A 25,408-nucleotide genomic window follows, 5' to 3' on the forward strand; every position below is an offset into this window, starting at 1 on the left:
ACTGTAGGTGGAGGTAGAAAGTCAACAGGCTGGCATTTAGATGTTTGCGACTAATCCTTCAGGACTTCCAACCACAGAGAGACACCTGGTTCTACTGGATGTTTTCCATGGCTGAAACGGCTTCTGTTACTTTAAGGATTAGGTCAACCTCATTTCATTTTAATCTATAAATCCTGATGAAACCAACAATTAATGCTGACAACAGATCTTTTCTGTGCAGCTGGAGTCTGTTAAGAAATCCTTTCACTGTAAAAAGAGCCACACATACATTACAGTGACATTTTATCACAAAGATTACTCTGGGCTGCAGATTCAGTCAGATACATTAAGTTTCAACTGATTTCAAAGACTGATGATAGAAAGAACTGACAGAAATTACATTTTAAAACAGAAATTACATTTCAAATCACAACCTTAATTAAATGGCAAATAAACCATCACAGAACAGTGTTTTACAGGACCTTTGAAAGGCACTGAATACATTAAGAGAGTATGTCAATGTATAAATCACTACTTTTCATAAAATGTGTGTGTGTGTGTGTTGGGGGGGGGGGGGGGATTCCCTGGTACTGACATTTATCAGAACTGAGGGTGAAAGTACATCCTTCCAACTCCATGACAACTTTTGTATGTTGCCAATACAGCAGTCAATTCAATTTAATTTTGTTCATATTGCTTATTTTTCAGTTTCATGTAGTAGACTGTCAAAGTTACTGTATCACAATAAACCATTCCATTACGTATCAGTACACACATAACCAGAACTGTTCTGTTCTGGATGTTCCTCATCTCCTTCTCTGTCACCTTCATGTTTCTCTCTCTCTCTCTATGCAGTTGGAATCCAGACACTCTTCCACTGGATGGCGTTTCTCCAAACGTGTTCCAAGAATAATGGATTAGGGTGAGTCCAGTCCTGCTCTCCATCTTCCCCCTCATCGTCATTTTGGCAGAAGAGCCAAAGGGTTTTCAGAGGATTGGTACAGGTGTACTGGAGGTACTGACAGCCCTACAGAAGGACACGGGGGGGGGGGAATCATTACATATGCAGTGGAGTTGAGCAATAAACTGATCATTACATTACTTTATTTATGGTTCCAGTTGCTCCTGTCAGGGGTCACCACCTCACCCTCACCCTATGCTCTTCACCTTCTGTCACACCAGTCACCTACATATCCTCTCTCACAATATCCATAAACCTCCTCTTTTTGGCCTCTCTTGTCCCTCTGCCTGGCAGCTCCCTCATCGGCATCCTTCCACTGATATATCCTGCATCCCTCCTCTACACATGCTCAAACCATCTCAATCACGTTTTCTCCAAACCATCCAACCTGCGTTGTCCCTCTGATATACTCATTTGTTATTCTGACCATCCTTGTCACTTGCAAGGAGAAAAAAAAAAAATCACAGTGGATTTTAAATAAAACAAAAATATTTCTTAAGCCCCTTTTACACTGGGTCTACTTCAAGTTGCGTATGCTGCGTATCTAATAATGCAGGAATGTCTGCATTAGTTGCGCACAGAAGGGGGGAGAAGCTTGAGGAGGTGAGAGCGCTGAGGAGCTGCAGCCAGGCTGTAATGACCAGGTGTGCACTCTGATTTTGCTTCTAGTTTATATTTCTTCCTGTGACCGCGGAGCTGCAGCCAGCGTTCACAATGTTTAACACAATTGTAAGAGAACTTGTGGAGGTGAGCGCGAGGAGCTGCAGCCAGGCTGTAATGAACATTTTATTTCTTTTTATTGTTCACTTGTGCTCTTTGAGCAGTATAGTTTTACTGCATTGTGTACACACTATAAAAAGTTCAACAACAATTCTGCATGATTTACAGCTCGGCAACAATGGAGCACAGCAGGAATCATAAATTGGCATCTGGTAGCGTTATATTGTGTGGGTGTGGCATCCAGTCACATTAAGTACCGTTATGTTGCCTGAACTTGTGAGAAAACTACTTCCTTTCTGCGTCCTGTGCTCAACGCCTAAAATCCGCAAAAAATTTAACATTTTTTTGTATCCGTTTCGTGTCGCCCTTTGCGTCCCTCACGGTATTGCGGCATTAGGCTGCATTCACTCTGTGCCAGGTTACATCAGGCACAGTGTGAAAGGGGTTTACATAAAGAATTTAGCATTAATTTGATGCTATTTCTATCAGTGTCCAGCAAAAAAACAAACAAACAAGTGTACATTTTCAGAGATATTATGCAAGTGATTTTTAAGCATGAAGATGGTACTCGTCATACTACACCAACAGTAATTTGATGACATCACAATTATCTAAACACCATTCTGAAGTGACATTCATTGAAAGTTAAAGGTGAAACAATAATTTTTTTGCTATGAACCTTTTCTTATTGAGGCTCTGAATGGTGTCAGTATATCGTTATAATTTTTGGATAAGTCAACGGATTGAGTGAGCCGTAAGTAACACTGGATGCCATCCAATGGGAAACTAGAGATAAAATCTAGAAGCTGAACCCCACATCTCCATTCTAATTCTAACAGTGGTGTGAATGTTGGTATGTGGTCTTTACCTCAGCACTGCCCCAGTACCAGATGGCCTTGATGACATTATGAGTTGCAAGGGCAACAGTCAGCTGATCTCTACTTCCTGTAATAATGTTCACCAAACCTGCTGGCAGATCTGAAGACTGGAGAACCTGATGAGGAGACAAAAGAGGGAGTTAAACATTCACCTGACTCACACAATGTGGCAAACACTTCATACAGTGAGACAAACAAGTCAGATCCATTAATGATTTACAGAAATTTCAATGCCTGTCAGCACATTAAAAGCAGAGGGACAAAGATGAGCAACATACAGTAGTGTTCAGAATAATAGTAGTGCTATGTGACTAAAAAGATGAATCCAGGTTTTGAGTATATTTCTTATTGTTACATGGAAACAAGGTACCAGTAGATTCAGTAGATTCTCACAAATCCAACAGGACCAAGCATTCATATGCACACTCTTAAGGCTATGAAATTGGGCTATTAGTAAAAAAAAAGTAGAAAAGCGGGTGTTCACAATTATAGTAGTGTGGCATTCAGTCAGTGAGTTCGTCAATTTTGTGGAACAAACAGGTGTGAATCAGGTGTCCCCTATTTAAGGATGAAGCCAGCACCTGTTGAACATGCTTTTCTCTTTGAAAGCCTGAGGAAAATGGGATGTTCAAGACATTGTTCAGAAGAACAGTGTAGTTTGATTAAAAAGTTGATTGGAGAGGGGAAAACTTATACGCAGGTGCAAAAAATTATAGGCTGTTCATCTACAATGATCTCCAATGCTTTAAAATGGACAAAAAAAAAAAAAAAAAAAAAAAACAGACGCGTGGAAGAAAACGGAAAACAACCATCAAAATGGATAGAAGAATAACCAGAATGGCAAAGGCTCACCCACTGATCATCTCCAGGATGATCAAAGACAGTCTGGAGTTACCTGTAAGTGCTGTGACAGTTAGAAAACGCCTGTGTGAAGCTAATTTATTTGCAAGAATCCCCCGCAAAGTCCCTTTGTTAAATAAAAGACGTGCAGAAGAGGTTACAATTTGCCAAAGAACACATCAACTGGCCTAAAGAGAAATGGAGGAATATTTTGTGGACTGATGAGAGTAAAGTTGTTCTTTTTGGGTCCAAGGGCCGCAGACAGTTTGTGAGACGACCCCCCAAACTCTGAATTCAAGCCACAGTTCACAGTGAAGACAGTGAAGCATGGTGGTGCAAGCATCATGATATAGGCATGTTTCTCCTACTATGGTGTTGGGCCTATATAAGGCATACCAGGTATCATGGATCAGTTTGGCTATGTCAAAATACTTGAAGAGGTCATGTTGCCTTATGCTGAAGAGGACATGTCCTTGAAATGGGTGTTTCAATTAGACAATGACCCCAAGCACACTAGTAAACGATCAAAATCTTGGTTCCAAACCAACAAAATTAATGCCTCGCAGATGTGAAGAAATCATAAAAAACTGTGGTTATACAACTAAATACTAGTTTAGTGATTCACAGGATTGCTAAAAAAGCAGTTTGAACATAATAGTTTTGAGTTAGTAGCGTCAACAGCAGATGCTACTATTATTGTGAACACCCCCTTTTCTACTTTTTTTTTTTTTACTAATAGCCCAATTTCATAGCTTTACGAGTGTGCATATCATGAATGCTTGGTCTTGTTGGATTTGTGAGAATCTACTGGTACCTTGTTTCCCATGTAACAATAAGAAATATACTCAAAACCTGGATTAATCTTTTTAGTCACATAGCACTACTATTATTCTGAACACTACTGTATTATACCCAGATCACCCAACATTAACTGGTGCCTGTTTTTAATGTAAGATTACAAATGACAAAGTAAATGCTAAAATATAACGGGGGAAAAAAGCCTGCCAGAATATACAGAATGTTCAGACAAAATATCAAATTTTGGGCACAAGGATGAAATAAAAAAGGGACAGTGCACACAGATGATATAAAAATGCATGTTCCAATTCAGGGCGTAAACACAAGATGAAAAATCTTTGAGTTTTAGTCTTAAAAATCTGTAATTTGAACTCATAATGTACAGAGACTGCATGAACCAACACACTAAAAGTGTTCAGAAATCAGTGTGAAAATCTAACACTGGGATTTAGGGCATTCTGTTAGATCATCAACGTAAATAGAGAAAATTCAGTCTTTTGGGCTAATAAAGTCTGACTTCAAAACAATTGCAGAAAATTTGTATGAATAAACTAAGGATGAAAATGTGATTCTTTTGCCATGTTAATGGATTGATAACACTGATTTCTATAAAAAAAAAAAATTCATCCATCCCTTTTCTAAACCTGGTTATTCATATAAAGTGTTAAGGGGAGGGTGGGGGGTACCCCAGTAGTCATTGAGTGAGAGGCGGGATAGACCAAGGACAGGTCGCCTGTCTATCAGAGGGCCAACACATAAGCAAATTCACTCTCATACCTATGGCCAATTTACAGTCACCAATTCATTAAACCGGCATGTCTTTGGAAGTGGGATGAAGCTGAAGCACCTGGAGGTAACCTACACAAACACAGGGAGAACATGCAAACTCCACAGAGAAAGGAGCAGGTCAGATTCAAACCCAGGACCTTCTCACTGTGAGACAACAGTGGTTAAAACTAAGCCACTGTGCTGTTCTTAAAATTAGATAATTTACAGAAATATTCAGTATATAGTGGGCAGCCCAGTGGATTAGTGGTTAGTACTGTTGACTGACAGCAAGAAGGTCATGGGATCGATTCTCACCTGTGGCCTTTCTGTGTGGAGTTTGCATGTTCCCTCCGGGTGCTCCAGCTTCCTCCCACATCTGAAGACATGCAGGTTAGGTGGACTGGAATCTTTAAACTGTCCATAGGTGTGCGTGCGGGTGTGTTTGTTTGTCTATATTTAGCCCTGCGACAGACTGGCATCCTGTCCAGTGTGCACCCTGCCTCACGCCCTATGACTGCTGGGATAGGCTCCAGCTGCCCCCCCCATGACCCTTAACTGCAGTAAGCAATTGAAGATGAGTGACTGAGTAATTTCAGTATATATTGGGGTGGGGCATAGCTTTGTTGGTAGAGTGGATTTTACATTGACTGAAGGGCAGGTGGATTAAACCCTGGCTGCGCTTATTTCCAAAGGCTCACTGAGCAACACAGCAAAGCCCAGATTGCTGCTGGTATCTGTGTGATTATGACTGTAAAATGTTTTTGATAAAAGCTTTAGTAATGACATTTTCCCTCCTTGAATCTTCTCTGCTCATGTATAAAATTAATTCTGCTCCATGATCTGAACACAGGTCAGGTCATAGTTGTACCGTTAATGATTTAGATTCTTGCTGAAGAACAGCAAGAATCTAAATCATTAACGGTATCTGCTGTGGCACAGCAGATAGATGCCTCCTCTTTGAAGGATGTGTGTTGTCAGGCTGCATGCTGTGTAGAACATTTTGAGTGTTCAATCCTGCGGTTACCTGGATGAATGTCAAAGCTGGAACCGGACACTTCTGACTGGGGGCCATAACAACAGCATTGCCTGCAGCAATGGCCGCGCCCAGGAGTGTTACCATAGACAGGATAGGCTTCTTGTCAGGAAGAACAATGCCTACAACACCCAGAGCTTCTGGAAGAGAAAGAGCGGAGCCAGACTGTGGGAGAGACTAAAAGAGACGGAGAAAAGTGTTTAAGAGGATGTAATGGTATTCCAAACTGTAATAGCAATTATGTCTTTTTTCCTTTAACACCTGAAGAGTTTCCAAAATTTATGAGCAAGCTTGCATGGACCTGTGGTAGTACAGGTATTTTGTTACAACCACAGGTTGAAACAAAATACCTGAATTAATTAACTAGCAAACCTCTGAGTTGAGCATGTCTGCTTATCATATAGTTGACAAATGGTGTTAGGGTTATAGAGTTAAAAAAAACTCCAGCAAAAGTTATTTTATCTCACCTTGATGACATCTCACCAAGAATGTTTTCCTTCATGCTCATCTTCGTATGTGTTTCCATTGCGTGATGTTTATTGAAAATAATAAAGCAGTTTAAATGAACTAGTACTTATAATGTCAATATCCCATTATTCTTAAAAAAGAAAAAAAGTCAACCCATCTCACCTTGAAGACATATCAGAATTATTTTCCTTCATGCATATCTCCATATGGTATGCTACCACTGTGTGACATTTTAATGAAATCCATAAATAGCTTTAGGGCCCTGTCACATTCAAAGACCATGAAAACTGCACTGGATACTGAAAATGTTTTTAAACACAGTAGAGATGTGGTCAACATGGAAAAATGTGCCATTTAAGCCCATAACTCATCCTGATTGCATCCCTGTGATGTTTTCACAAGGTCTAACATTACCACAAACATACCCCATCCAATTCATTCTTACAATATTTTTGCTAAGAATGAAAACATTGCACTATGCAGGTATCACATTGTTACTGCGACTGTCCTGTTTTTATTGATTCATTCTGCAAGTTTTCTTGTGTCCACACGTAGATTCAATAACAAACGACAGTGAGAAAAAACAGCTTTCCCACCAAACGTGCTCCTCTCTACTCTAACACACAGATCGGCTGCGTGTGTGGGCAGGCTTATGCTTTGAAGTATATGAGGAGGTGGGGGAGAATAGTGTTTTTTTTTTGTTGTTTGTTTTGTTTTTTGCTGTGTTTTAGCATTTGGAGAGCAAAGAGCACATTTCACAAAGTAGTCCACAGACTTCTGCTGGGAGAGCCAATCCATGTGACACTTCGACTAGATCGGTGAAATCCCTACAGTTTTTAGCACACTCTTATCAAATTATTATTGCATTCTGATTTGACCACGTCCCTACTACGTATTTTTTATACATGTCCAAAGTTCAACCATATTGTCATGAATACCATACATCCGTATCAGGTTCTACCACGTTCCTACTATGCTGTGCAAGTTCTTGCAGCATCCACCAAATTTTTTGCAGGTGCAGTGGACACATGACTGTGTGACAGGGTTTTTTGCTTAGAAGATTCATGAACAGAGACTGCCAGGGTGATTCACAGAAATGCCCTCCAACTTTTGTCTCCGGGGGGGGGGGTATAGTATAACGAATAATAAAACTGCTGTGTATATCTGTGCAGACATGAGCTCAAGACAGCTCAGGAAATTCAAGAGACCTTTAAGCAGAAGGTCTTGAGGCTCACCAGAGATCCTCCGTGGATCTTGTCACAGTAAGCTGCCCAATCAGTAAGCCTGGCAATGCTATGCTCCACCTCCTTCTCCGCTTCTTCCAGTGAGAGGCCAGTCTGAAGATTGAGTGATGTGGCCATGTCCTGTCTCTTTGCTTCCAGGCCCTTAGCCAGAGAATAGAGTGACTGAGCACGTGCAGATGGACTCTTCTTCATCCAGCTAGAAAAATGACAACATTCAATTAAAAAAATATAAACAAAAAACAACAAAACTTTACAGCCAAGTCTTTGTACAGATACTAGAGTGACAAAATGTGTGCACAAACTATTAATAATTTCTCTTGACTGATGCATAATCAAAGATTAACTGTTGATGTGTGGCTGTTATAACCGACTCAAACATACCATATTTCCCAGAGTATAAGTTGCAGGACCTCCCAAACTAGTATAAAAATAAGAATGTGAATGAATGAATGAATTTTATTCAGCACACACAGACCCAAAGTAACAAATTGAACTCACAAAGAAAACAATCCAACAACGCACCCATGTGACCGAAAGGGTGTAGGCAGAAGCCAAAGCTTATAAATGCCCCCCCAACCAAAAAAGTAAAAAGGTATACATATGTATATAAAAATATACATATACCCATGGTAACTAATACAAAATATAAATTAATCACTTAACTAAAATTTCAAAACACAAACATGCAAACAGCAGTGCACCATGCACCCCCCCCCCCCAAAAAACAGCATTGATAAACCTGATTCATCACACCATAACAAGTAATTACATGATTTTTGTAGAGTCTTTTAAAACCAACCAAGTTACTGAGTGATTTTGTGTTTTCCAGGCACAAATTCCAAATTTTAACACCTTTAACAGAAACACACTGACTTTTTAATCATAGTTCAAATCTTGATTTTTGAAATAATAATGTTCCTCGCAAATTAATACTGGAGTCCCTCATTTTGAACTGGTCCTTGACATGTTGTGGTAAAAGTTTTATTTTATTTAATTTTTACTTTAAACATAATTTGTATTATGCTACAATCAATCAGGTCCCAAAACTTTAAAATGTGTAAACAGACAAACAATGGATTTGTAGGTTCACAATATGGTTTATTACTAATACTTCTTATGGCTTTCTTTTGGAATAAAAATTTTGAATTTGTATTTGTTTTGTAGGTGGTTCCCCAAACTTCAATGCAATAGGTCATATATGAACAAGTAATGAATGATATAAGGTAACTAATGAGTGTTGGGGGAGGACGTTTTGTGCTTTATATACAATGGCAATGGTTTTTGACATTTTTGATTTAATACAATTCATATGTGTTTTCCAACACAATTTATCATCATTGAAAACCCCAAGAAATTTAGTTTCATTTACAAGTTCAATTTCAATATCAATATCAGTATCATGTACTAGTAAATTTCTACATAAATTCCTGGGTTTATTTCCAAATATGATATACAAGTTTTACCAAAATGAAGTGATAATTTATTTGAATCAAACCATTCTTTGAACTTCTGTAGTTCCCTCTCCATCATGTCCAGAACCTGTCCCAAATGATCCCCACTACAAAGTACAGTTGTATCATCAGCAAATAAAATGCAACTCACAAAGTTAGAAACCAAACATATGTCATTAATATATAAAATAAACAACAAAGGCCCAAGGACTGAGCCCTGGGGCACCCCACAAGTGCACTTCAAAAATTCAGAATTCATCCCACCAGAATGTGACTTATACTCTGGAAAATACAGTATGGTATGACTACTGTCTCTGCCAAAGAGGTTACAGTTTCACTTATGGCTGTTTATTTGCTAGCAACATTACACTAATAGTATGATTTTAACAAATAAGTGTTTGAGTTTTCCTTCGACAAATACTGTGAATTTTTTTGAATTATTTTATTTTACATTTCTAGATATGGTGCTTTGCACTTTTACATAGTCAATGACTACTGGTCTCTGTTTTGTTTAAATTTGAGTAAAAACAAAAACAGCCCCTTTTAAAAACCTAGTAAGACTCTGACCGGTGATTTAGCATGCACAGCCTGCTGGGTTGTGAAATACCTCCATGCCTACCTGGACAGCGTGCCACTTATTTACAATACTGCCAAGAAAGAGTCTGAAAGTCTCTTTTATGGAGCCACATTTTCACTTCTTTAAGTTTAATGTACAACCATGATAGAGGGCAATTCTAATCAAGATTAAGAGTTTATGTCTTTCAAACAGTGCCAGCTTGGCAGAGTTCTGAACAAAATTTCAACAGAATGCCCTAAAAATGATTCCAGTGTCTCATTTCTAATTTTGTTTTTTTAAATCAAAGCTTGAGCCACAGTGAGTAACTACTATTGTGTTGGAAAGACGTTTGAGTGCTTGTTACCTTCATTATTTCAGTAAGTATATTCAAATAAAATATATACACTTCTGATCTGCATTTTACATGATTTTAATGCAGATCATTTTAATATAAAATCTGTGTCAGGCTAGCTCTCAGGATCGGTCATGTTACATTACAAACCAGGGTCCATACTTTTTAATATGTATAATTTTTAGGTGCTCTAATGTAGAAGTACACCACACATTAAAAGATTTAATAGCCTAGTTCCCTGTGCTGTAATCATGGATATGTGTCTGGCAAAGTTCTCACCCAGGTTGGACTTTGACAGCAGCCTCCACTGCATTACGGATGTCTTTCCGGCCTCCCTCAGGACAGTATGCCAAGACACCAGCACCTCCTGGTGATTGCACTGCCATACTGCAGCCAGACTCAGACTTGCATGGCTTACCGGCGATAAACTGCAGGTAGGACTTAGGAACGCTAAGAGCAGGACAGATTTATAGGATCAAATAAGAGCTACTTATGTATAAAAAAGTCAAAATCCTTTTGTGATGTTAAATAAATGTTAATTCAAATATGGCCATCATGTCATGAGTCATATTGTATTTAATTTTCCTTGCTTATGACTTTGTTAAAGGTCAGGGCACAAATGCCTGCCACATAAGATTGTAAAACATATACACACACCTGGAAGGGTGTGAACCTTTAGGAATGATAGTTGAAGGTACTGCTACTCCAAACTTGGTGTAGTCTACAGAGGCAGGGAAAGAGCGAGGAAGTGGAGACCAGCAGGAAATGGAGGGCCGCAGGAACTGGTAAAGGCCCTAGTAGAATGAAAAGGGAAGGTTAACATACATCATTTAAAAAAATAAATAAATTTGGTCGCTTCATGTTTTGTTTCTACAAGAGTTAGTCAACTGTCAAGCTACATTCTACAGATCCAACTGCTCAATTATTTTCTCTGACTTTGGATAAAGCTGCTGTCCAGTACTTACAATGCAAATCTATTAGAAAATAATATATAATATTCCAAATACACCAATAAAGTGTTAATTTACTTAGTCTTTATTTCAAAAGCCTAAAGTTGCACTGAAGACCTATCATCCCACCTCCCTTGAGCCAAATGCATTTGACCTTGGACCTTAGGGTCAAGGTTGTGTAAGAAAATTAATGGAAAACCACTGTAACGTTTGGCCCTTTTCCACTCATTTTTCACTGTCCCCCACCATGAAATGGGGGAACCACTGAAATGGACTCCTTGCATCTGTCTGTGCTTATTTGTTTAATTTGTCACCATGCCGTATCAGCAAAATAGGGACCTCAGCTGAGTATTGGCTTGTTTCTGTGGAAAAACACTGAAGCGTACCTCCTGTCCTCCATCAGTACATGTTCCACTGTCTTTGTGACCAGAGACAGGAAGGCACGGGTCGGCTATGGAGTGGGAATTCACCCAAACTGATCCCACTTCCAGACTGGGGAGAAAGGAGGGAAACCGTGTGAAGTCAGTAAAAGGAGCATTGTATCAAAAATTGGTGCAGAAGAAGCTGGGGGGGGGGGGGGGGGGGGGGGGAATCGTCAACCTGTGCTATTCCTACCAGAGTAGCCTTAATAACAAAATTCAATGGCTGATCCTACTTCAAAATTACACACCGGTCATGACACAATGGTCACCTCACACTTTTCCGATGATCTGGACATAACTGTGGTGGACCAAAGTAATTTATTATCGGAATCAGCTGCACAGTGCACACTGCCTGGAACTTTCCATAGTTACAGTATTTATTTATGTGGACCTAAAACAGAATTACAGCCAAACTACCCCTATGCTCTGCGTATAGCCACGGGGGTGCCCCTGCAGTGTTAGGGATATGCGGCACTAATGTAACTCTTCACAATGACTTATGACTCATGTTATCACACACCTCAGCCCACAGACAATACTGTGCACATAAATGTATAGGATTCTCATGGACATATGTCTGAATTCATGTAACTCATGTTAGCTCAAGATACCTTTTATCTCATAAAACTCTGCATATCATGCTGCTGTTATCATGAGCATCTTCCCTTCTGAGATTTTTCTTTTTTGTTTCCTCAGTGTCTTTATTAGTTCCCATTATTCCCATTTCACATCATTATTAAATGGTGTGAAATGGGAAACCAGCTGTGACTTCTACGGCAGTGATATATATACAGACAAGGGTGGAAAAAAGCTGCAATTACATCAGAAACTTTTGCTGCTGTCCACCTAGATGTTATTACAGTATGACTTTGCACAGACACAATATTACACTTGGAAGGAACATCTGCATCATGACTCACTTCAACAAAGCAAAGATTAGATTCAACACCAATAGCAAGTACACAGAACTTCATACTAGGTATCAAGAAGAGAAAAAGCTTCCTTCATAAATATAGGGACTGTCCAATCTTGAAATAAACTGAATGGACTATAACACATGCAGCAATGTTTCAATATGACAGACTTCACAGAAAATGGTACAAGAAATTTCCCATTTTTCATCACAAACTGAGCATAGCACAGGGGAAAGCAAAGAAGCATCATCAAACTTTTACCTGCATCCTATGAGTGCAACTTTCTGCCTTCACAACTCAAACAATTCCATCACCACCACTCAACTGCTCTGTCCTGCACGTTTTCTCATTCTCTCTGCTCCTCTCATGGCTAATTAACCTTGACAGTATGGACTAAAACATCCATACTTTTCCCATATGTAACAGCCTTTGCTCTCACCATGTGCATGAAGTGTTGTGCATCCAGGTAAATATGCTGTAATGCAGTCTGTCAGTCTATATTTATCAGTATTCAGAAATATAATTTATCATCATATCTGTTCAACCATCTCATTTTGAAATGGATGCCTGCAATACATCTCAAAAATGCTGGGACAGGGGCAACAAAAGACTGGGAAAGTTGATGAATGCTCAAACAACACCTGTTTGGAACATTCCACAGCTGAACAGGTTAATTGGAAACAGGTGAGTGTCATGATTGGGTATAAAAGGAGCATCCCCAAAAGGCTCAGCCGTTCACAAGCAAAGATGGGGCAAGAATCACCACTTTGTGAACAACTGTGTGAAAAAATAGTCCAACAGTTTAAGAATTCTCTCAACATTTCTGAATGTTCAATTGCAAGAAATTTATGGATTCCATCATCTATAATCCATAATATAATCAGAAGATTCAGAGAATCTGGAGAACTTTTTACAAGCAAGCGGCAAGGCCGAAAACCAACACTGAATGCCTGTGACCCTCGATCCCTCAGTCGGCACTGCATTAAAAACAAACATCATTGTGTAAAGGATCTTACTGCATGGGCTCAGGAACACTTTAGAAAACCATTGTCAGTTAACACAGTCTGACACTACATCTACAAGTGCAAGTTAAAACTCTACCATGCAAAGCAAAAGCCAAACATCAACAACATCTAGAAACGCCGCCGCCTTCTCTGGGGCCGAACTCATTTGAAATGGACAGACGCAAAGTGGAAAAGTGTGCTGTGGTCTGATGAGTCCACATTTCAAATTGTTTTTGGAAATCATGGACATTGTGTCCTCCAGACAAAAGAGGAAAAAGAACATCCAGATTGTTACCAGCGCAAAGTTCAAAATCCAGCATCTGTGATGGTATGGGGGTGTGTTGGTGCCCATGGCATGGGAAACTTACACATCTGTGATGGCACCATCAATGCTGAAAGGTACATCCAGGTTTTGGAGCAACACATGCTGCCATCCAAGCAACATCTTTTTCAGGGACGTCCCTGCTTATTTCAGCAAGACAATGCCAAGACACATTCTGCACATGTTATAACAGCATGTCTTCGTAGTAAAAGAGTGTGGGTACAAGACTGGCCTGCCTGCAGTCCAGACCTGTCACCCATTGAAAATGTGTGGCGCATTATGAAGCACAAAATATGACAACAGAGACCCCGGACTGTTGAACAACTGAAGTCGTACATCAAGCAAGAATGGGAAAGAATTCAACCTACAAAGCTTCAACAATTAGTGTCCTCAGTTCTCAAATGCTTACTGAAAGTTGTTAGAAGGAAAGGTGATGTAACACAGTGGCAGAGGTGTCAAGTAACGAAGTACAAATACTTCGTTACTGTACTTAAGTACACTTTTTAGGTATCTATACTTTACTCCTTTACTTATTTTTCTGCCTACTTCTGACTTCTACTCATTACATTTTCACACAAGTATCTGTACTTTCTATTCCTTACATTTTTTAAAACAAACAGCCTCGTTACTCTTGGCTTCAGTTTAATGTTATATATATATTTCACGTCATGTGCGCCTGTAATCAACTTTTCTGCAGCACGGCTTTGCTTTGAACCGTGAACCAATCCAAGCAGTGGTTCGCAGATTGAAGCAATGCTTCGACCTATTGCTTCGTTTATTCTTTCTTTCTTTCGCTTAATTTTCCCCCGCTAAAACCCTAAAGAGCATACGTCTGAGTATTATTTACCTTTTCTATGTTAAACCGACCTGTTATGGTCTTCTGAAACAGTTGATAGATGTATTTTATAACTTCAAAACGGGAGCGACGCTAACGCGTTAGCATGTCTATTGCATTTTCAATGTTAAAAGTTAGCATTAAGCAATTGCAGCTCTCATAACGTTCGGGTGCATTTGTTTTCAAATTGTAATATTTCTTAAATTTATTTTTGTTTATATATTAATAATCTAATGATTATTATATACAATTTTAGAGAAAGAGGCAAAAAGAACCTGAATAGAAACACAACAGAAAATATAAAAGCAACTAACAATGATCATACATAAATACATACATACATACATACATAAATAAGTGTTACCTGTGAACACCTAGTGACTCTTACACCTCCACTTCATCCCTGTCTTATTTAATGACAATTTGTTTCGGTCAAACCATATTTTCAATGTGTTAATTTCTTCAGTGATTTCCTCCAGAACTATCTGCCAAACTAGAAAACTGCTGCATCCTAGTAAGAGCAGAATACTACTGGAATGAATTTGAATAAGGAAAGTTGTTTGTTTTTTTTTTTGTTTTTTTCTTCACTAAATGGATGCTGCACTCTGCAGTTTATTGTCTGGAATAGTCCCAGATTGCATTTCAGAGCTTCTAGAATTGAAACATTTTCATGCAGGTGGTGTTGGGGGTAATTTTGGGTTTTGGATCTTGGGCCACATGTAGAACGAATCAGTTTTTAAATTAAGCTTTCAATTCATATAGTGGCATCTACCTTTTTTTTTTTTTTTTTTTTTTTTTAAAGGTTACTTTATACTTTTATACTTTAAGTAGGTTTTGGAGCACATACTTTTTTACTTTTACTTGAGTAAAAAGGTCAAGTTGATACTTCAACTTTTACCAGAGTGTTTTTAAACTGCAGTATCTGTACTTCTACTTAAGTAACAAATGTGTGTACTTTTGACACCACTGCACAGCGGTAAACATACCACTGTCCCAGCTTTTTGGAAATGTGTTGCAGGCATCCATTTTAAAATAAGCAAATATTTGCACAAAAACAAAGTTTATCAGTTCAAACATTAAATATCTTGTCTTTGTGGTGTATTCAATTTAATATAGGTTGAAGAGGATTTGCAAATCATTGTATTATGTTTTTAATTTACATTTTACACAACGTCCCAACTTCATTGGAATTGGGGTTGTACCAAATAGCAACAACAGTGATAAATATTATCTTTATGGTACACATAAAGGTCAGAGGTGACTGGGCAATGGATTGAGTTACCCAAAAACAAAACTCAATAGGGGTTTTAAACAATGCTGTCCCCAGGCCCCGCCCAGCTTAGACCCCTAAAAATCAGAGCAAAAACAATTGGGTTTCCAGTCCTACTGAACTGAAAACAGCGTTGCTTTGCAACTGCTACTTCCAGCCCATTTGGGCTGAAATCCCTAATAATCAGGTGAGAATAGAGCAGTTAGACATGAAAACACGCAGGACAAGTGCTCTGAATTACACAAAAAAAGAAAGAAAAAAAAAAAACATAAATGTCTTAAAAACACAGCATGAGTCACGTGGATTTAGAAAAGGTGGATGGACTAGATATAGATAGTTGGATCAACAAAAACAAAGTAGAAGATGTGGAACAACCAGGAAGAGGAAGCTAAAGAAGATTTCAAATTTAAGTATAGAGAAGTTTAAAACAAAATGTGTACCTCTTTGCCATTTCCAGGGCCAGGGTAAGATCTTCAGTCCATATGGAGGCTGCCTGGCCATGAGGGGTGTGGTTCGCTGTGCAGAAGAGATGCGTTTGCTGTGGTTTAATTACAATGTCACTAAAAGTTTACATCAGTTACACTGAAAAGATGCCTCCAAAACATGTTCCGAGTTATAATTCAGTACTTGCTTCTTGCCTTGAGTTTTGGAGAGGTTCCAGCCTATACCAACAATTGTTGGATGAAGATCAGGATACAGCCTGAACAAGTTTGCCAGTAGACAGAACATTAAATGCATCATGCACTATCTGATGCACTCAGCAGGTATGACAGTTTCATTACAGCTATTGCAACTATATGTGATAGTGAACCTGACTGGTTATTTTAAACATTAAGGATGAGTACTTTTACACAGAGATCCTTCTGAATGTCAGCACTTGTAACTCTACCCCAAAAAAGTGAAGCCAGCCATTCCATAAAGGCAACCCTTTTTGGTCACATTTGTAGGTATTGACTAAAGTTCAAAAGTCAGGGTTGGGCTTCTGAAGCTATAAGATCAGTGGACAGATGTCTTTGAAGATGTTGATGCCTTTGCAAGATGATAGACATCAAAGTCTTTACACTAGTGATGCTTATATTTTTATTGTGTGGTTATAAGATCTGAATGCTAACCAGTGACCTCAGTCAACTGAATGCCTTTGGCACTACGTCTCTCTGAAGACTGCTTGGATACTTCCAGAAAGACTCAAATGACTAATTTCTTAGTAAAACTCAGGTTAAGTGCACTACTTGCACTGTGAGGAAACAACAATTACAGCAACATTTACCATGCCTGGTCCTCAGGGACCCCCAACTTCCAGATTTTCTATCTAATCTTTTCTTACACACGTCCTTGGCTCAGTCGATAGCCCAGTGTCTGAGCACAACTGAATGCACTCAGCTTTTGCCAGAGCAGGAAGAGAAACCTGTGCAGGTTAGAGGTACCTGAAGTCTGAGATTGGGAACCAGAGTTATAGTACAATAGTGACACATTTTCCTGAACATGAAGTAGAAGTGATGAGGACACCAAAAACTAGAGGAGGGGTGGTTGTGTAGGGTGGTGCATGCAGCAGTGCACCGTACTGTTGCATGCTCCTTGACTTGATTGGAACTGGCACCAGACCAAGGTCAATATCACAGCACCAACAAAGGAAATCCACTGAGGGATCCATGAGACCTACTTCTGGGCAAATGGTCAGACAGATGTACACACGCAATTCTAATATAGGCCTCTTACACAGTGAGAGACAATAAAGTAATTAATGTTTTGAAACCAAGGATTCATACTTCAGTATGATACGGTATACTGTACTTTCACAACAAAGGCAACTCGAACATCTGACAATGGTGACTTATCTGCATCCTTACCCAAGGTTACTGCTTCTGTGTTGCTCCTAAAGGTCATGAGAGGAAGCAGAGGTCCAGGAGAGGGTGTGACCACACATGGAGAGGAGGACGCCACCCCACAGAGCACTGTGGGAGGGTACTGGGTACCCAAAGTGGGGTCAGCGCAGGACTGAATCAACTGCGAAGTGACCAGTAATAGCAGAGTGAGTGATAACTTTGTCAGAAAATTTAAGTAATCCCTGATACTATATAGAGTTGAAATGATCAGAAACAATTAGTAACGCGACAAGTATACAAAACAGTTAACAATACTCAAGTGCCATTTTTTTTTTGGATCCATCATATCTCAGGGTGTAAAAATAATAATTTATTTTGACTAAGAACTGAACTATCAGTCATCTCTTTTGGAGTGTTAACCTACTTTATTAAATCTTGTAAGTGAACGCATCATCACGTCAGCCACCTTGAAGTTAACCTGCAGCTGAGCAGGATTGAAAGCATGTGACTAACCATGGCCCCCTGCTGCTGAGCCTCCTGTACTACAGCATCCACAAGCTCTCTGTCTCCATCAGTACGCATAGGCACACACTTTATCCGCGCCACTCGCAGCTTTAGGCGGGCCACCACGCTGTCCAACACGCTCTCCTGCACGTACAACACCCAGTTGACCTGAGCGGAGACAGAACAGAAGAGATATGCTCATCATTCCTACTTCTTCTACGCCCTTTTCTTGGCTGTATGAAGAAGTAAGGTATAGCTACAAACTGATCTTCTGAGCGGTAATCACTGACTGAAGACTTCATGTTGAACTGACTGATGACACACTTGATGTAACTACATCTGTCAATTTTGTGTGTTCTGCACGTTAAATATACAGATACTTTTTTAAACCACCTACAGATACTTTTTTTAAACCACCTCTTTGTTCTTCTTGAAAGCAGCCTCTATGGTTGCATCCACAGCGCTGTCGATATCGGCAGACTCAAAGACGATGAAGACACATGTTGCGCTGATGTAGGGAGAGACAGCTACTGAAACCCCCATCCCTGCCGTGGCCTTACACAGCATCACTCCATCCTGAGAATAAGGTTTTTATGAAAGCCACACAAAGAAAACTGTTGAACTGATGTGACATTTTAGGTGCTTAACAAAAATACAGCACCTTGTTTATAATCTAAAGACATTTTACATGTTGTGGTTAGACACACACCTGCTTGTTACCGCTGTAGGCGACAGAACTAATGGAAGTGTTCTGGATGACTTTGGCACCCAGCGACATGTCGCCTCCTATTATGACGTTAAGCACTCCAGCAGGAAGTCCCGCCTCCACAAAAAGCTCAGCCAACAGGAGAGCTGGAGGAGCAGTGCTCCAACCAGGAACAATGATGACAGAGTTGCCTAGTGGGAGGCAGTAATAGATTATGTTTTTCCCCACAACAATTAGAAAAAAATTTTAAGTAAAAATATAGATTTTTGTACTAGTTTAAGACTAATTTTCTGGGTCTCACAACCACACCATTCATTTATTTATTTGTTTTGAGTGTGTGTTACCCATTGCCAGCGCTGGAAACACTTTGACAACAAGGGAATACAAAGAGCTGTCATCAGAGACAACTACTGCCACCACACCTGGGGAGGGAGAGAGAGAGAAATAATAATAATAATAATGTGTTCAACAGAATAGTGTGTTTAAAAAAGTGAAGCAATTCTTATAATAGGTTTTACTTCCTTACATGCAAATCCACTGCACATTCTATTCCATATCAAAACGCGAAGAAAAATGTACCAAATTTGTTACTGCTTTACAGAAACTGAAGAAAAAAGATCATTAGGCTGTACAAAAACAAAACAAAACAAATAAAAAAAAACAGTTTTCTTTCTGTGACCCTTATTACACCCTTACAGGTGGCCCTTGAAGGCAGCAAATGTTGCATACGCTGGGTGTTGTGCATTTCTCTCTGAAAATCAGAGTAAAATGGGTCATTCCAGACGTTGTCAAGAACAGCGCACTTTGAGGAAAAATTGACTGGAGAGGGGAAAACATACAAGAAGTGCAGAAAATGATAAGCTGCTCAGCTAAAATGATCTCAGAGTGGGGGTTAATCAGAGGATAAAGAAGAGGATGTTTAAACCCTGCCTTCCCACAGCCATCACAGGAAATGTAAGGCCCTTGGGAAATAAGATGGATGAATTGGAAGTGCTCATCAGGATCCGGAGGGAGTACAGAGAGTGCAGTATCATGCGTTTCACTGAAACATGGCTACACAAACAGATACCGGTGTCGCAGACCGAACGGTCCCCCTAAAAATCCCCCCTGATGACGCGGTTCACAGATTAACACCTTGTTTCTGCTTCAAACTGCACTCCAGTCATCATCTATCTCAGTGAGAGATATGACGCTTTTGTACAACAATCAATTCCACATAAATTAAATATTATTTCATCATATAAGGTGGCAGAAGCAATCAGAGCGCCATGGCTAAACGAGCTGCTGCGTTCACAGCTCATCTGACATTTCAAAGTGTCACGGAATTCCGCCTCGTTTCTGCTTAAAATGGCCTCATTTCTGCTTAAAACTGACTTTAGAATGCTTTAAGAGGTTTTACCTTTATCATCTGATGGTTAATAATTCCATTAATCCATTTCATCACTTTGGGTGAAGAGACTCCATCTCAGACGTGCTGCTGTGGTCCGAAATGATGCATGCGCAGATGCAAAAGGTGGAACGATTTTTAGGGGCAGACGGTTCGGTTTTCGACACTGGACTCTAACATCACTATCTCTGGATTCCGTATAGTTTGAGCGGACAGGGATAACTCCGCGAGCGGTAAGAAGACAGGACGGGGGCTTACTGTGCTTGTTAACTCCAGGTGGTGTTACCCCGGACATATCTCCGTTAAAGAGCGTGTTTGCAGCCCAAACATTGAGTTTGTTGCTATCTGACTTCGCCCATATTACTTGCCAAGGCAATTCACCAGTGTTATCGCATCACTATTTATATTCATCCGTCTAGAAAGCGGAAGCAGTGTGTGACATCATCCACTCTGTAACTGCATAGCTCCAAACAAAACAGCCCAGAGCCTTCATCACTATCACAGATTTTAACCATGTCCCTCTCTCCTAAACACTTCCCATATTCCACCAGTTTGTCAAATACACCACAAGAGAAAAGAAGACATTGGATTTGCTGTATGAAAATGTTAAAGATGCAAACAGCTCCATGAACTTTCCACCACTGCGGAGGTCAGACTACAATTTGGTCCTGCTGACACCATCCTACAAACATGTGGTCCAGCAGCAACCAGTGACAGTGAGGTCTGTGAGGAAATGGCCTACAAGGCCATGGAGACACTGCGTGGTGCCTTTGAAGCTACTGACTGGAATGCACTGTATGAACCACATGGTGATGACACAGATGGTATTATAGACTGTGTCTCTGAGTACAGTGGGTTCTGCATAGAAACTCATCCCATTAAAGAGGTCCGTTGTTATCCTAACAAGAAACCCTGGGTTACCAGTGACTTGAAGGCCCTTCTCAATGAAAAAAGGGGGCTTTTAGGTCAGGGAACTGAGCAGAACTCAAGAGGGTTCAAAGAGAAGTCAAACACAGACTGAAGGAGAGCAAGGACCCCCACAGGATGAAACTGGAGGACAAATTGGAGAGGAACAAAGCTAAGGACGTGTGGAGTGGAATTAAACAGATCACCGGTCTCCAGATGAAACAGATCACCAGTCTCCATAGGGAAAGGCAGGGTTTAGCATACTTCTAGCAAATAAGCTAAACCAGTTTTTCAACACATCTGACTCCAGTTTGACCACCCCACCCCACGGACCCCGACTGTTCCTTTGAGTTCCTCTAAGGTCTCTCTCACAATCCTCACAGCTCCTCCTCCTCCAACTCCTGCAGCAGACACCTCTTTACATCGTTTCCACCCCTCATCCCCCCGCTGACATCCACCACAGATTCTGCCACATCTTCTACGACTCTGACTGGACTACAAATCACTGGCAGCCAGATGATGGGAGAGCTGGAGAGACTAAACCAAGGGAAAGCTGCTGGTCTGGATGGTATGAGCCCTCAGGTGCTGAACGTGTGTTCCAGCCAGCTCTGTGGAGTACTCCAGCATCTCTTCAACCTGATTCTTCACCTTTAGAGAGTTCCAGTTCTGTGAAAAACATCTTGCCTGGTCTCAGTGCCTAAGAAAGAGCTGTGTGTCTGAGCGTCTCATTAGTAACATCGGGGCCCCCCAGGGAACTGTTCTATCCCCCTTTCTTTTCACCACCTACACCACAGACATTAAGTACTGCACTGAGTCGTGTCATCTACAGAAATTTTCTGATGACATGGCCATAGTTGGGTGTGTGACAAAAGATTGGGAGGATGAGTATAGTTGACCAGTTTGTGAGGTGGTGTGGGGAGAATCACCTGCATCTCCCCTGCCTTCTCCGCTCTGCATCAGTGGGACTAGTCCCATCAAATAACTATCTGGGCATCTACCTGGTCAATAAACTGGAGTGGTCCACAAATACAGAGGCTGTCTACAAGAAGGGCCTGAGCTGACTTTACTACCTGAGGATGCTCAGATCCTTTAATGGATGTAACAGGATGCTCCAGATGTTCTATCAGTCTGTTGTTGTAAGCATCATCTACTTTGCTGTGGTTTTCTGGGATGCAGGCATCAAAGCAAAGGATGCCAACAGAGTGAATAAACTGGTCAGGCAGGGTTTGTGGTTGGCTTCAAGCTTGCCACCCTGGAGGTGGTGGTTGAGGATAGAATGCTGGAAAAACTGCTGGTAATTAAGGACAATGCCCCTCCCCCATAAGACACTGGACAATCTTAAGAGCAGCTTCAGCAGCAGACTTATACAGCCATGCTGCCTATGGGACTGGTACAGCAGATTGTTTCTGCCCGGTGTCAGACTCTTTAATATACCTGCCTCTGCTAGACCTGTGGTCACTGAACTGGACTAAAAAGCCTATAATATGTTGCACTCCCCACATAATACCCCTGAATACATTTTGTGGACTGATGAAAGCAAGACTATTCTTTTGGGATCTAAGGGCTGCAGACAGTTTGTGAGACGACCCCCAAAAACTGAATTCATGGCACAGTACACTGTGAAGACAGTGAGGCATGGTGGAGCAAGCATCATGATATGGGGATTTTTCTCATCCTATGGTGTCAGGCCTATTTATTGCAAACCAGGGATCATGGATCACTTTGAATACGTCAAAATACTTGAAGATGTCATGTTGCCTTATGCTGAAGAGGACATGCCCTTGAAATGGGTTTTTCAACAAGACAACAACCACAAACACACCAGCAAGTGAGCAGCATCTTGGTTCCGGATCAACAAGATTAAGGTTAAGGAATGGCCAGCCCAATCCCGGGAGCTTAATAGAAATAGAAAACTTGTGGGCTGACATAAAAAAAATTCTGTTTCTGAGGCAAAACCAAGAAATGCAGAGGAACTGTGGAATGCAGTCCAATCATCCTGAGCTGGAATACGTGTTCACAGGTGCTAGACGTTGGTCAACTCCATGCAACACAGATGTGAAGGAGTTCTCAGAAACAGTGGTTATACAACTAAATATTAGGTCAGTGAGTCACAGGAAAGATAAATCTTCAAGCATTTTTCAGTTTATATACAGTAAATATTTGAGTTTGTAAAGAAAAATGCAGACACCACCATTTTTAACAGCCTAATATTCCTTTTTCTTCACTTTCTGTAAAGTAATAAATTTGATCAATTTTTCTTCATGTTTTGACATGGAATAGAATGTTCAGTGTTCCTAATGCATTTGCATGTATGGAAATAGAAGCTATTATAAAGATTTTGAGCTTTACTCACTTTTGTATACACTGCTATTATTTTGAACACAACTGTCGCAGCACTTACCCTTCCGCTGCCAGACTACTGGAATTACAGTTCTCGTGAAAGGACAAAACACACCAGTCTTTTTGCGATAGTGTTTTGTTAGCATTCTGAAAATATTGCTCTACTTTTGCACAAATCTATAATGAAAAACCATCTGCTGCCTTTAGTGGCCACCAGGATCCTACAATGAGCAACAAGACGTCACAAGCAACTTGATAAGCCTGTTTTCATTTATTATATGCTCTCATCTTTGTGCATGAAAAAAGATGGCAACATTGCCCAAAATAGCAGATTCACTGGTTCTCACATGTATTTATCATAACCCTAAATGTTAGAGTTGAATATGCACTAGGTTTTATGGAGTTACTTAAAGAAATTCTGCAGACCCACTGATACCAAAAATTCTGCACTTGCCCTGCTAAATGCAAAGGGGGTGGGGGGGTTTGTTTATGCATGCACATTTCCTCACCCAGTGGTGTCCAACTGGAGATGTGCGTGTCTCTAAGATAAGCCCAGCTGCTGTAATACTGCAACAGCCTGACCAGACTGGAGGGAGTGCAGGGCGATTCACACAGCTCGCACAGCTGGGCCAGACACTGACAGTGCTGCCCAAGAACGCTCACCAACCTGTTGTCAGAAGACGAGCAATAAGCGTGCATAGCCATCCTGAAAAAATAACAATGCTCCAACACCCACATCACTGATTATACATGTCTGCATGCTCATTTTCCAATCACACAATGTGAAATTTAGGGCTTCATGTTTGACATTCACTTGTCACAACATCGCCGAGGTTGCTGAACTGTAGAGCTGTGCATCTTTCTTGTACCTGAGCATCACTTTGGACCTCTGGCTGCAAGACAGACCACTCCAGGTCCTGTAGCCATTAACAGCAGAGGTGGCACACTCAGAAATATCATCCTCAACAGCACAGAGCACACGACATACCTCTTCACCTAAAAAGCAGAGAATTGAAATGTCCTTCATGCGTTAAGTTTCACTCTGTGTGTCCTTTAAATAAAAATAAAATGTGACTTGTAAAGTTATCACAGCACTGATCCTGGGGGGGGAGCTGGCTATAGCCTTAGTTTGGCCAGTTATAGTTTAAATTCTTCAGTCAACATTAAAGTTGTTCATAAAACTAAAGAAATGATTATTAATTATTTGCAACAGGATTGATTCCTGTTAGAAACATGAGAAGCTGACTGCAGTACTGAGTATTCATGAACTCTCACCTCAGGTTGATATTACCTTTAGAATTAGTCAGGGAGTGAGTCTGTCGGTCTGCAGGACGAACAAACTTTCCATCAATGAAGAAACCAAGAGAACAGGAATGATGGTGCAACCAAGCCTGATGGGAGAGAAAACACACACAGCAAACAAGACATTGATTAAACACAAAAATGATCAAACTTTTCAATATTAATAAAAATAGTTGTTTATTCTAAGTGCAAAAACATTATCAAAATAAAACAATTTATTATATGGCTACAACTCTACACGTGCTCTGATTGGCTGATTTCCAGTCTGATATTTTCCCATATCAGACTGGTTACCATGAGAATTGGTCCGGAACGTGTATCATATTCATTACAAACCAGAAAGCTAAAAACACGATTAGAAAAACTAAGTCGGACATGAAGACATAATCATCTAAACAGCAGCGGAAAAGACACACAGACTGAAGGCTTACCAGCTAACGACCGGACCAGCAAGTTCTTCATGGAGGTGAAGTGAACAGGTCTGACTACGAGCCGTCAGCAGCTTTCATATTTGGGCAATACTGTAAGTTTGTGTGTTGATATATATATATATATATATATATATATATATATATATATATATATATATATATAAATGGACTGCATTTATATAGCGCTTTTCCATCTGCATCAGACGCTCAAAGCGCTTTACAGTTATGCCTCACAGTCACCCTG

The 25,408-nt window shown here is 40.3% G+C and overlaps 1 protein-coding gene across 1 annotated transcript in view; it reads right to left on the bottom strand.

Moving 5' to 3' along the window:
* Nucleotides 1-385: 385 nt before the first annotated feature.
* Nucleotides 386-25,408, bottom strand: part of aldh16a1 (aldehyde dehydrogenase 16 family, member A1) — a 29,917-nt gene continuing 4,894 nt past the window's right edge. Inside the window, exons 2-17 of the mRNA XM_034190467.1 lie at nt 24,723-24,822; nt 24,301-24,427; nt 23,941-24,098; nt 19,143-19,220; nt 18,802-18,989; nt 18,510-18,668; nt 18,102-18,260; nt 17,613-17,769; nt 16,206-16,281; nt 11,385-11,490; nt 10,706-10,842; nt 10,328-10,498; nt 7,681-7,885; nt 5,969-6,154; nt 2,529-2,654; nt 386-1,006 (exon numbers count right to left, since the gene is read on the bottom strand). Coding sequence (XP_034046358.1) covers nt 827-1,006; nt 2,529-2,654; nt 5,969-6,154; nt 7,681-7,885; nt 10,328-10,498; nt 10,706-10,842; nt 11,385-11,490; nt 16,206-16,281; nt 17,613-17,769; nt 18,102-18,260; nt 18,510-18,668; nt 18,802-18,989; nt 19,143-19,220; nt 23,941-24,098; nt 24,301-24,427; nt 24,723-24,822 — 2,313 coding nt within the window. The 3' untranslated portion in view covers nt 386-826. The remainder of the gene's footprint in view (nt 1,007-2,528; nt 2,655-5,968; nt 6,155-7,680; nt 7,886-10,327; nt 10,499-10,705; nt 10,843-11,384; nt 11,491-16,205; nt 16,282-17,612; nt 17,770-18,101; nt 18,261-18,509; nt 18,669-18,801; nt 18,990-19,142; nt 19,221-23,940; nt 24,099-24,300; nt 24,428-24,722; nt 24,823-25,408) is intronic.

Source organism: Thalassophryne amazonica, chromosome 16 (assembly GCF_902500255.1).
Source record: "Thalassophryne amazonica chromosome 16, fThaAma1.1, whole genome shotgun sequence".
NCBI lineage: Eukaryota > Metazoa > Chordata > Actinopteri > Batrachoidiformes > Batrachoididae > Thalassophryne > Thalassophryne amazonica.